This window comes from Panthera uncia (assembly GCF_023721935.1).
Source record: "Panthera uncia isolate 11264 chromosome C1 unlocalized genomic scaffold, Puncia_PCG_1.0 HiC_scaffold_3, whole genome shotgun sequence".
In the NCBI taxonomy this organism is placed as follows: Eukaryota; Metazoa; Chordata; class Mammalia; order Carnivora; family Felidae; genus Panthera; species Panthera uncia.
This window is the reverse complement of record NW_026057584.1, coordinates 33,398,513-33,412,208: the sequence shown is the minus strand read 5'-3', so window position 1 is coordinate 33,412,208 and position 13,696 is coordinate 33,398,513. Positions and strand designations below refer to the sequence as shown.

Sequence of the window (13,696 nt, the reverse complement as noted above, 5' to 3'; positions counted from 1 at the left end):
ATCTGAAGCAGTCTATCCAATTTTAAAACATTAGGCTTGGCTGAAAAAGCTTAGGGTAGTAAGTGGAATAAGAAAAAAGTATAGAGTAGGTAGGAAAAAGAAAGAGGAGACAAAATTTGAAGAGAGTAAAGAGGGTTATAAAATAATTTCTAATTAAGGGATATTGAAAAGAAAATGAAGTTAACAGAATAAACTAGTTAAAACAATTTCATCATGAAGTATCTAAGAAAAGCCATTTTACTAAAGGAGGTAGCTTGGAAAATTTCACTAAATAGTACATTAAAAGTAGCTTTCCTGGGGCACCTGGGTGGCTCAGTCGGTTAAGTGTCCGACTTCGGCTCAGGTCATGATCTCACGGTTTGTGAGTTCGAGCCCCGCATCAGGCTCTTTGCTGACAGCTTGGAGCCTGGAGCCTGCTTCGAATTCTGGTACCTCCCTCTCTCTCTGCCCCTCCCCTGCTCATACTCTGTCTGTCTCTCAAAAATAAATGTTTAAAAAAATTTTTTTTCTAAACAAAAAAAAAAGTAGCTTTCCTGTTTACCTTAGTTTGGCCACCAAATCAGCCACTTATTTACACATATGCTCTTCTGTTAAATATATAACAATTTCTGTTAATCCACACTTGATAAGAATATAACCAACCATATTATATTGTACAAGTAAAATAACAGGGCCATATTACCTGTGTACCTCATGCCAGAAACTTAAAACTAAAACTCTTCAACATTCAAAATTTAACAGAACATTTTAAACTAGAAGTAGCTTTTAACTTTAAGATACAGGCTAGAGTCCAAGGAAATGCTTAGACAACAGAATTGACTTCGTTAGTGTAAGTCCTTGCCTGTTTTTCATTCTGCAGTGCTTTCAACATTTGCTGACTACTGCATATTATGGCAACAGACAAAATGAACCTTCTTTAGTGAGACAGTCTTTCACCTGAAAACTAGAAGACTGTCTTCAAATACAGTCACATCACCACATTTCTATGAATTTATATTCATAGTTAACAGCTGCTTCTTCTTTAAGTATCTAGAGAGGGTTAGGACAGCTTATTCCACACAGTGAAGAGCAATGAAGCGGAGTTCTCTTTAACTGGGAGGAAAAGGGGTGTTAGGAAGCGTTGTTTGAATTAATACGAAGGAGCATCGCCACTCCCAGCAGCAATCCATCAGTACAATGGGAGTGATTTTGCTCCAGTTTTCTTAGCTAAGATGGCTACAGAGGCTACTCAAGGAAAGACAAAAGAGTTCTTTCCCCTCCTCCAATCCCTCCTCCACATTGTTTTTCTCAACTACAGCTTCTCTAATTGGATAACTACTCCTATCAAAAAGCATTAATAGCTCCCAGTTCTTTAAGGCCTAGAACCAAACTCCACACCACCAAATTCAGTTTCCATTACCAAACTCAATTCTCATTTTTCTACCACTTTCTTTACAAACCTGAGGATATGGTTAAATTGGACTACTTGCTGTTTCCTGAAAAGTCTATCAGCATTCTTCCACCTTCAACCCCTGTTTCCACTACCTAGAATATACCTCCTCCCCTCAACTTTTCCTGAAATCACCTCAAAGAAATCCATCCCACATGTCATTTGAAGTCCAGTATTAAAAAACTCTGGGGGTGCCTGGGTGGCTCAGTTGGTTAAGCGTCCAACTTCAGCTCAGGTCATGATCTCATGGTTTGTGAGTTCAAGCCCCGCAATGGGCTCTGTGCTGACAGCTCGGAGCCTGGAGCCTGCTTTGTCTCCCTCTCTCTCTGCTTCTCCCCTGCTCGTGCTCTGTCTCTCAAAAACAAATAAATACATTTTTAAAAACTCTAACAGGGCGCCTCGGTGGCTCAGTAGGTTGATCATCTGACTCTTGATTTCGGCTCAGGTCATGATCCCAGGGTCATGGGATCGAACTCTGTGTCAGGCTCTGCACTGAGTAGGGAGCCTACTGGAAGTTCTCTCTTCCCCCAGCTCCCAATCTCTCTCTAAAATAAAAAATAAATAAAACAAAATTCTTCCAGGAGATTAAAAAAGCAAAACAAAACAAAAACTCTTCCAGGAGCCACAGCACCCCCCTAACCTTCCAACTAGGATTAATATTTTCCTTTATGTTCCTATCTGGAATTTATTCTTACCTTTCATGGCATTTATTTTCACTTTTAAAATACTCCTTTCTCTAAACACCTGGGTGTCTCAGTTGGTTAAGTGTCCAATTTCAGCTCAGGTCATGATCTCACAGTTCGTGAGTTCAAGCCCTGCGTCAGGCTCTGTGCTGACAGCTTGGAGCCTGGAGTCTGCTTCGGATTCTGTGTCTCCCTCTCTCTGCCCCTCCTGTGTTCACGCTCTGTCTCTCTCTCAAAAATAAACAAACATTTTAAAAAATTAAAAATAAAATACTCCCTTCTTGACTATCTTCTCTAGTTGTTGTCCTCATCTTTTTCTTTAAGCTTCTTACAAGAGTAGTCAGCATTAACTGTCTCCACTTTCACCCTTGAACTCACAAAATCTGGTTTATATTTCACCATTCCACTTGATAATGCTCTCATCAAGGTTACTAGTTCAACTCCTTATTGCTGAATTTATTGGACAATTTCAAATCTCATTTTTAACAGTAACAGAATAGACACTTAATGATTTCTTCCCTGAAAACTCTCGACCTTTGGCCTCCAAGATTCCATTCTCTCCTTATCTTGGCTATTTCCTTAAATGCTGGGAGTCTCCTCTGGATTCCAGGTCCTCAATCTTCTGCCTTCTCTCTTGGGTGACCCATGATTCCAACTACCTCTGAGATCCTAATGACTCACAGTCATCCTCTCCAACCTGACTTTTCTGAGTTTTTCATTCATTTATCCAAATGCTTGAGTATCTCCACTTTAGATGTCCCATGGGTACCCAAATGTAAGTACCTAAAACTGAATGCATTATTTCCAACTCCTCTGTAAATTTTAACTCCTCTTCCTGAAAACCACATTAAAAAAACAAAACAAAACAAATTTCCTCCTGGACTCTCAATTACAAAAAAACGGTTACCATACACTCAACTGTCCAAAACAGAAACTCAGGTGTCATCTTTAGCTAGACTTCCTCTCTTAAATCTCACACTTAATCATCCATCCTTCTGACAATGTTATTATCCCTTAGTGGCTCTCAAGTTTATTCTTCTCTCCATTCCACTGCCTTATTTCAGGTATTCATTGTTGTTCCTTAATATTACTGCAACAGATCTCCCCAGTCTTGCTCCCTTCAATTCTCCAACTACCACCAGAGCCACCTCTCTAAAATGCAATACTATCTGCCCATAATCTTCAGGCAGAATCTTAAATTCAAACTTCTTAGCTGACATACACTGGTACTTCATGTACTGGTCCCAGCTAGCAATCCAGCCTTAATCTCCTATCTCTCTTGCTAATAATATCCTTTGCTCCAGCCATATTGATCTACAATCCCTTACACATATCACCTCTACCTTATCTTCATCATATCTATACCTGTTAATCACCTCTGCTTAGAAGCCCTTTCTTACCCTATTTTCCTTTCACTCAGGCATCACTTCCTACAAACTGATTTCTCTAATCACCCTCTTAAACATCCCCATGCTTACTTTTATCTATTATAACCACATGTTGGCCTATTTGTATCTTCTACCAGATTGAGTTCCTCACTGGCTTACTTTATTTCTGATCATGCACAGTGGCTGGTTCTTTGAAGATATTCAATATTCTTGTTAAATAAGTTAATGTTTTCTGTGACAGTTTTGTATGTCTTGACTTCCCTACAAGTTTACAAGGAGAGGACCCAAGTTTTTTCATCTTTATAATTTCTGTAATGCCAGGCAAATACTAGGCTACTTAATGCTGTTGAATCAAAGAGACAACATTATTTTCTGTATCACCCCACAAAATCTTACTAAATCCTTTCAGTTTTTTATAGTCACAGTTGGAAATACAAGATAATTCACTTCAACTGCATAAGAACATGTGAACAGCCTTCCTTTCGGCCGGAACCGCCATCTTCCAGTAATTCACCAAAATGACCAACACAAAGGGAAAGAGGAGAGGTACTCGCTATATGTTCTCTAGGCCTTTTAGAAAACATGGAGTTGTTCCTTTGGCAACATACATGCAAATCTACAAGAAAGGTGATATTGTGGACATCAAGGGAATGGGCACTGTTCAAAAAGGAATGCCCCACAAATGTTACCATAGCAAAACCGGAAGAGTCTACAATGTTACCCAGCATGCTGTTGGCATTGTTGTAAACAAACAAGTTAAGGGCAAGATTCTTGCTAAGAGAATTAATGTACGTATCGAGCACATTAAGCACTCAAAGAGCCGAGACAGCTTCCTGAAGCGTGTGAAGGAAAATGATCAGAAAAACAAGGAAGCCAAGGAGAAAGGTACTTGGGTTCAACTGAAGCGCCAGCCTGCCCCACAAAGAGAAGCACACTTTGTGAGAACCAATGGAAAGGAGCCTGAGCTATTGGAACCCATTCCCTATGAATTCATGGTGTGATAAATGTAAAAAAAAAAAAAGACATCAAGACTGTAAAAAAAAAAAAAAAAAAAAAAAAAGAACACGTGAACAATCAGGATATGAAATTTCCAAAAATAAGTTACCACTTTCCCTAGTCACTACATTTTGGTGATCTCTTCCCAACTCTGAAGCACTATGGCAATATCATCTATACCACTTGTTTAATAGCCTCATGCTTGCTTAATGCAGTCATCCAGCTTTTCATGTACTATCTTTTTTTCTTTTGACAAACTAGTCTGAAAAATGAGAAGATCTTGGCCAAAAAAGGCCAATGATCATTTCCAGTGATCTCAGTGTCTTTTGTATGTCTTCTTTCCTTCTGTCCCCTGTGAAAAAGCAGCCAATACAGAATGGTATGGCACACTAGCTACAAAACAGTGAAAGCATTCAGCACTGGCTCTGGGACACTAGGTCATCAGAGAAAAGAGACTCCCAGAGAGGGCTGGTTGATTCGGCTGGAAAGGATACACAGCCCTAGAACAGAAGAAACAGGTAAATGGAAAGAAAAGTAAATATACGTACAAGATCAAAGAAAGGAACTAAAAACCTCTAAATTTTCAGGTTTGTGTCATCCAGAGCCTGAATCATGGTAACTGGAATGATAAAGGAATTTACCACGTTACAGGCACTATCAACTTTTCTTTCCAAGCCATAGAGGGAATAGCTTGTAAATAGAAGATGGTTGGATTTGGAAAGAGAATTAGGCTGGAAAGAATGAAAAACACAACAAATGTACAAAATCCATTTACAAACATACAAAATTCATGAGAATTTTACTGTGCCATTTCAAAGTCGAAAGAACAAGAACTCTGCTTAGGGGCACTGGCAATCTGTATGTTTACAATTTAATCACATGAAAGGACATCACACTTAACTACCTCCCATCTGTCAATGACCCTTCCAGCTACACAAGAGTTGTTCATTCTTCTGAAAGGAGGTGGGGAGATTCTGGGGAAACCCCAAAACAAAGAATATATTTACTCTTATTTGAGGACATTAACAAATCTGCTCATTTTTTAAGGTGTGATAACTATTATCACATATCAGGTACATACTGAAATATTTATGATGAAATTATACACCTGGGATTGTCTTCAGACTATGAGGGAGTAGATTAGAGCAATGTAATGTAGATGAAATAAAATAGGCCAGGAGATGGGTATATGGATATAATTACATACATATTAAAGTTTTCCATAAAACCTTTCACAGAAAATGCAATCACTCAAAGTATCAAAAAATCTGTTAACCACAGGTCTGACTAGAATTCTTCAGTTTATTTCATTTTATTTCCTAATGAAAAAAATTCAACATAGCTCAAGTTGTAAATTCTCTTACACCCATTATTAAAAGATATAAAACCCAAAATACAATAACATCAGCCCCCTCCTATTTCAATGGATTTACCACAATTCTAAAAACACAAAATAAACATACATTTTCAGATTCATGCTGTGTGTTCAAACTTAAGACACAGTACTGGAAATCTGGAATGGAACCAACCAGACCTAGCTCCATAACCTCAACATTTAAGTCAAGCTGTCCGGACACTGGATCTTCTGCAAATTTACATTCAACTCTAGAACGGTGATTAAACACTAGATGTGCAACTTACCAAGAACTAAAAATTGTAATTGAAAATCACATTGGTTGTGCAAACCACTCTTTGAGCCTAGACTACGGACCTACACAAAGCTTGGAACAAACTGGCTTGACTGTATACAAAAGTACCAGCAAACACATTTAGAGGTTGGCAGACATTGTTAATTACCTATCCAATATCCCTTTTCTCCATTTTCCTTACAAAGGGAAGCCTAGGTATGTCCAGCCAAAAAGCATATTTCTCAGCTTCTATTACGGCCACGTGACACAGTGCCAGCCAATGAGATAAAAAACACTGACAGATTTGTTGTTGGCGCATACTTTTTCCCTTTGCTCCATCTCTTTCTCCTACCTGGAACAAATACACAAAGCAACTTCTCTGTGCCCACAGGAGACAGGCATGAGGGTGAAAACATCTGTTATGGATGGGGGAGAAAAGAGTACGAAGGCATTGTGGAGCTGCCTTACCAGCCCTGAACTACTTAGGTCTAGACTTCCTTTTTTTTTTTTTTTTTTTTTTTTGAGAGACAGAATGTGTGAGTGGGGGAGAGGTAAGGGGCAGAGGGAAAGAGAGGATCCTAAACAGGCTCCACACTCAGCACAGAGCCCAACGTGGGGCTCAATCCCACGACCCTGAAATCGTGACCTGAGCTGAAATCAAGAGTCACTTAACCAACTGAGCCACCCAGGCTCCCCCAGACTTCTCATTTCATGAGAAAAATAAACACATACTTGTTTAACCTACTATATAACACGTTTTCTGTTACTCGGCCCAAAAGAAATCCAAACTGACATAGGAGGTACTGTAAATAGGTATCATTTGTCTTATGTTAAAAACAGAACCTAGGGTACCTGAATGGCTCAGCTGGCTAAGCAACTGACTTTGGCTCAGGTCATGATCCCACAGTTCATGAGTTCAAGCCCCCGCATCGGGCTTTCCGCTGTCAGTGCAGAGCCCACTTCAGATCCTCTGTCGCCCTCTCTCTCTGCCCCTCCCCTGCTTGTGCGAACGCATTCTTTCTCTCTCAAAATTTAAATAAACATTAAAAGAAAAAAAAACAGAACCTAGAAAACTACCTCCTTGTGCATCAAAACCAGGGTGGAGAACTGTGGTACAGTCACACAATGGAATATAATTAGCAATGCAATTTAAGAACACAATAATAGGGACGAATCTAACAATGCTGAGCAAAAGACAGTCGAATACAGAAGTATATACCATATGACTCCATTTACGTAACATTATAATGTCTAAAAACAAGCAAAACTAATCTAATTAGTAGTCAGGGCAGAGGATCTTAATCTGAGTACTGGCTGCATGAATGTGATCAGTTTGTCAAAATTCAGCAAGCTATGCATTTATGTGCACTTTTTGATACATATATCAATCTTTGGTAAAATCTTGAAAAATAACTGTGCCTAGATATTGAAAACAGACAGAGTCCAGCAAACAGAACTCCACTTTTCCTACAGATTCTCACTAGCTCAGTAAAAGCAACTGACCAAAAGAATGATCAAAATAAAAAAGTATAATAAATATAACACATCTTTAAATAACCTAAGTTATGTTGCAGGAATATCCACAATTTAAACTGTAAAAGTAAGGGGCACTTGGATGGCTTAGTCAGAAGAGCATTCAACTCTTGACCTTGGGGTCATGAGTTCGAGCCCCACATTGGGTATAGGCATTACTTAAAATAGATTTTTTAAAAATGTTTTAACTGTAAAAGTAAGGTGCTCAATAGTAGATGTGAGAATGTACCCATGACTTTTTAAAGATTTTTTTTAAATGTTTATTTTTTTGAGAGAGAGACAGAGCATGAGCGGGGAGGGCAGAGAGAGAGGGAGACACAGAAGCCAAAGAAGGCTCCAGGCTCTGAGCTGTTAACACTGAGTCCAATGCAGGGCTCAAACTCACCAAATGCAAGATCATGACCTGATCCGAAGCCGGACGCTTAACTGACTGAGCTACCCAGTAGCCCCATACTCATGACTTTTTTAAAGAAGCAGAATATCAAAAATTATCTACTTCCCAAAAACCACAATTTCAGAAAATTCTAAAATGGGATATTAAACCTATCTTAGAGAAAATTATCCACAATAATTCTAATGTTCTGGAAGAAACAAATGATTAGATCTTAGAAATAAAGTTTCCAGGTCTATTGTTAGTAGAAGTAAAGATCAAGAAGTAATGTAAAATCACCATGAAAAGAAAACTACTCCATGACAACCAACTCTTCCTCAATAACAAAACATCACGGAGGCTAAAAGAAGAGGAGGAAGATACCAGTTGCTTCAAGTTTCTGAGGCAACCCTCCAATTCTAGGGCTTAGAATGGTGCCTAGAACATTCAATAAATAACTTGTTTAAATGAATGAATCTGACCAGTCATTCCTTCAAAAAAACTAAGTATCCAGTCACTGTGCTGGGCACTTCAAGAAAAAAGGATGAATAAAAAAGCCTGATTCCTGACCTTCAAAAGCATTCTAATGGAGAAGAACACTTAAGTAAATAATTTTAACACTATATATAAAAACTATAGTCGAGGGGCACCTGGGTGACTCAGTCAGTTAGGCGTCCAACTCTTGATTTTGGTTCAGGTCATGATCTCATGCACGGTTCATGGGATCAAGCCCCACATTGGGTTCTGCACTCAACACAGTGCCTGCCTGGGATTCTCTTTTTCCCTCTCTGTCCTTCTCCCACTTGTGCTCACTCTCTCTCTGAAATGAACATTTTTTTAAAAAAAGCTATAACAGAGACATTCTCAGCTTTGCTGGCAGTATCACAGTCAATGAGGTTTATCTGGGATGCAATTATTGCTAATATAAAAGACATTCTAAATGCTAAGGGGGCTAAAAGGTATGAAGACCTATTTGACAATGGCTTTATAGTTTTGAATTTGAACTACTCATCTACCTTCACGAGTACTACAACCATTACAATCATACTCTGTTTTCAAAATACTATTAAATATTGTTTAGGTAACATTTTATTTGCAATGTTTTATTAATAACTTTTATGTTTGCAACATCCACTAACAGCACCTCATGTATCTATCAGGGAGAAAATAGAATATATCTATCAATCCTCTCCCGGGGCATGCAATGCTTACTGTATGTATCACTACATGCTTAAGTTATAGTTACAGTTTTTAACATATAAATAGTAGTATACATAATTATTAATTTTAATATATACCCAATTCATCATATTCTCCTACTATCGCAAGCTAACAGTAAGATAAGTAAACATCAACAACAGGAAGATACAAAGAATATTGCAGGGAATAATGCAATCCTGACAGAAGAAATACAATTAATGTCGCAGATTAAAGATACCTATGAATTCTTTGTTACTCTTCCCATTGAGAAATGAAGTCTAAATGCCTTTCCCTTGTTGACTACAGCTAATATTGTACTGCATATTTGAAAATTGCTAAGAGATTTAATTCTCATCACAAGAAAAAAAAATTGTAACTGTGTGGTGATGGATGTTAATTAGACTTATGATCATGATTTCACATTACATACATCAAATATCAAATCATTATGTTGTATACCTGAAACTAACATATTACAGGTCAATTAGATCCCCCAAATAAATAAATAAATAAATAAATGCCTTTCCCTTGAATTTGGTTTGGCCTTAGTGATCTGCCTGACCAACAGACTACAGAAGTGACTTCCAAGGCTAGGTCCTAGGAAGCTTGAGGTTTCCAGCCAGGGTTCTCTGGGAACATTTACACTCTTATGAGCCCTGAGCTGCCATAGCTCAATATTCTGGGGTTCCTATGCTGAGCAAAACACATGGTGAAACCACTAAGAGAGGCCTTGTGACTTTATGAAGAGCCCATCCATTCCAGCGCCCAACCATGTAATCCCAGTTGAGGCCCTACACAACAAGGAGCAATGGTTAAGTCCAGCCCACAGGGCTGCCCAAATTGCAGATATATGAGCAAAATAGAAAACTTATTTTAAGCCTCTAAGTTTTGAGGTAGTTTGTAAGGTACCAACAGATAACCAGAACTACATAATGCTTCCAAATCCTTGACTAAAAGGAAAATAAAAGAAAATCATTCAGTTTCTCTCTGAGGTGGGGGTGGGGAGAGTGAACGTGCTTACTTACAATAGTTAGCATTTGAAGTAAATCAGTCATCTAATTATTACAAATTAATAGACCTGAATTAAAGAGCTGAAGTCCATGCTGCCTTTGATGATTTGGGCATGGCGGGAACACTATAAACTTGAATAAAGGGAAGAAAAAAGGGAAAATATTTGTACAAATTACCCACACCAATTTTGATAGCAAGCTTCTGGTTCTATGTAAGTGCTTAGATTTGCTTGAGATCAGGCAAAGGAGAGCACCCAATGAGATCTACTATCGGTTAAAGGATTGTCTTTATCCTTTTTGAGAGATCATGTACCTCTGATGAAAGCTATAAGCCTTTTCTCCCTAAAAAAATACACACATACCAGGGCACCTGGGAGGCTCAGTCGGTTAGCCATCCAACTCTTGATTTCAGCTCAGGTCATGATCTCATGGTTTGTGAGTTCAAGCCCCACGTAGAGCTCTGTGCTAACAGTGTGGAGTCTGCTTGGGATTCTCTCTCTCCCTCTCTTTCTGTCCCTCCCCCGCTTGTGCTCACACACTTGCTCTCAAAATAAATTAAAAGAAAAATACACATGTAAAAATAACAAAACGCCCCATACAATTTCAATGATTTTCAGCCTTTAGGGCCCATGAACTTTAGGTTTAGAACCTCTTGTAGACGATTATTCAGCAATGGTTCACAAATCCACTAGATAATGCTGGCAATTGTTAAAATTACAGGAAAGGTATTTTACTCAAATTCACAAAATAATTTTTCACTCATCAACAGAAAACCCAGCAATTCAAGTCTTGTGTGATTTTAACGTCCACCTGTATTTTAACCTAAAATTGTTACTCAGCTGCAATGTCTTAGCGCCAGATAACAAATTTCTGAGACGTGCCTCAGAAAATGCATCCTCCTTAAAGAGCCTGGTTTAAGTTAAGATTGTCTCTTGGGGACAGTGGGTCAGTCTCGTGCTGCTGATATTGCACAGTAATAACTTGAGATTCTTATTCTTGCTCATAAGCCTCTTAAGGGTAAGAGTTCAGCTTCATACCTCTTTAAATCCTTAGCACCCAACACTGAAACTGTACTGGGTCTTGATTATTAATAATGATGCTAGTTAAACAGAATGGAGGAACAGTTCTCAAACTTTTTGGTCTCAGGACTCTTATACTCTTAAAAAGTTATTTGGAACTCCATAAAGCTTTTGTTAGGTTAGTTATATTTATTCGGGTTTACAGTTAGACATTGAAACTGAGAAATGTTTTAATTATCCGTTTAAAAAGCCCCACTATATATTAACAAATAATATATTTTTATTGAAAATAAAATGAGAAGAACAGCAGTTTTTTCCAGTGAGAAGAACAGCACTATTTTGCATTTTTGCAAATCTCTTTAACGTCTGGCTTAACAGCAGCTAGATTTTCACATCTGCTTCTACATTTCAATCTGTTGTGATATCACAGGCCACGTTAGTGTTTAAAAAACGCCACTGAAAACACAGGAAAGGATCAGAGTGAAAAAGACAAACAATGTCCTAGTATTATCATGAATAGTTTTGGCCTCAAAGACCTTCTGAAACAGAATCTAAAGAACTTCTGGCCACCTGTTAGTGTACTAGGTCCTTTATTTCTTCTTTCATGTCTCTCTCAATGACTGGAATTCAATGACTGGAGCAATAAATTCTGTAATTTAGTTTATAATTCTTTCTGTACATTGCTCTTTCATCAGACTATAGTAAATTTCAACATGCTTCCTAGCATCAAAATAAAAAAGGCTGATGAAACTAAGCATTTACACCTGTTCTTTCCTCCCTGGTAACCAAGTAAACAACTATCCAGGGAGATACTTATAATGCCACTTATAATTCCCATACCAACTTGGGAATTAGTCTAGATTGTTAAGAGCCATCCAAAATTAATCTAGATTATGATTAAGCTTTAAAAATACCAACGTACATTTTGCACAATAGTACAAATCCACAAAAGCCTCACTTGCTTTCACAAACTGGTACAAAACTGAACCGGGTTAAAAGCCAGGGAAACAAGTGTGTTAAATTTAAAAGTGCAAGTACATTATGGAGTTAAATGAAAAATAACTTTTCTAGATAAATATCATTAATCAAGCGAAAGATCCAAAGAGACTTTAAAAAGTCACAGTCATCTGAGCAAACAAAACGAAGTCCAGACACAAACGTTATGAATTAAAAACTAGCCATAAACATGGTTAACTGAAAAAGGATGAGGAAGAAAAACTTACCAAGCAAAACTGAACACTCCTGATCGAGTGCAAATCCCAAGTAAATTTTTTATATTAACACTGAGATGGAGCACTTTGCCATAATAGGCAGCTTTCTGTGAATGTTATGCAACTGCTCTACATTGAGTTTTCCTATCCTTTCCTTCAAAAGTATCAGTCAGCTTCAGGTTAATGCCCAGATGAAATGTTGCCCTAGCAGTTTCTTTCTACTTTGTTTCTTGGTTATTCTGAGTGCTCTCTTACAACTGGAGAGTTTCTGAACCAATCCCGAGTAAGAAATGGGAAAGTACAAGAAAAGAGGCGACAGCTCTGCACCAACACACTGCAAAGACTCAGCAGAGCAGCGGCGGCCCTACCCAAGCTGCAATCCGAACAGAAAGCAGAGCTTTTTAGGTTCCCAGCAACACCAGACGTCTCCCGCCCCCACGTCCCCACTCCTGGACAACCTAAACACCGAGAACCAAAAAGTGGAGTCCACCCGCTTTTCAGGGCCACAGAGCCTCCCGGGCTGGGATGGTCTCCCGTTACATAACTGGGGCCTAGGGCCCTGCTTCTACAGTCAGTCCCCAGGACAGGGAGACAGACATGTTCCCCAGGGACCCTCTCAGGGAAGCTGAAGCTGGGCTCTGCACCTGGCCGACCCCGGAAAAAGAAGGGGGAACGACTCGAGGGAGGCCGCGATCACAGACGCTGGGGCGGGGGGGGGAGGGGGGGTAATGAGCAGGCCGGGAGAGGAGCAAGGGCGGCTCCCGGAGGCCCGCTGCAGGCCCCAGCGACTCCAACACTAGTCCACTCCCCTCCCTCTCCGGCCGAGTCCCCACCGGCCGCCCCCTCCCCCATTCCGTGCTCCCCTCCCCCGCGCCTCCATCCCCGGCCCCAGCCGAGAGGCAGGCGCACCAACCGAGTAAGGACTCGGCCACTGCTATCAGACCGCTCCCAGTCCGGTACCTGGTCAGACATGGTGACGGTGGCTTCACCCAGGGTCTCCGCACAGCAGCGGCCTCGGGTAGGCAGAACCTCGCTCCGGGGTTTACAAATCCGTCTCTTTTCCCCACAGCACAACACCGCGGCTGGAGGGACTTCCGCTACGCGTCGCGTCACTTCCGCTACGCGTTGGGAGGAGGGATCGGGAAAAGAGGAAAGGCGAGGCGGGAAAACGGGTGGGGGAAGCTGCCGGGAGGCGGGAGGCCGGAGAGCTGCTTTATTGGTGGTAGCGC

The 13,696-nt window shown here is 39.8% G+C and overlaps 2 protein-coding genes across 2 annotated transcripts in view; one reads left to right on the top strand and one right to left on the bottom strand.

Annotated features, from left to right (window-relative positions):
* The window catches only part of SUMO1 (small ubiquitin like modifier 1), a 28,813-nt gene extending 15,117 nt beyond the window's left edge, over positions 1-13,696 (bottom strand). The window contains exon 1 of the mRNA XM_049615167.1: positions 13,428-13,696. Within this exon, the coding sequence (XP_049471124.1) occupies positions 13,428-13,439 (12 nt within the window). The 5' untranslated portion in view covers positions 13,440-13,696. The remainder of the gene's footprint in view (positions 1-13,427) is intronic.
* Positions 3,951-4,563, top strand: LOC125911304 (60S ribosomal protein L21-like). The gene has a single exon (XM_049615166.1). The coding sequence runs from the start codon at positions 4,019-4,021 to the stop codon at positions 4,499-4,501; it is 483 nt and encodes a 160-aa protein (XP_049471123.1). The 5' UTR covers positions 3,951-4,018; the 3' UTR covers positions 4,502-4,563.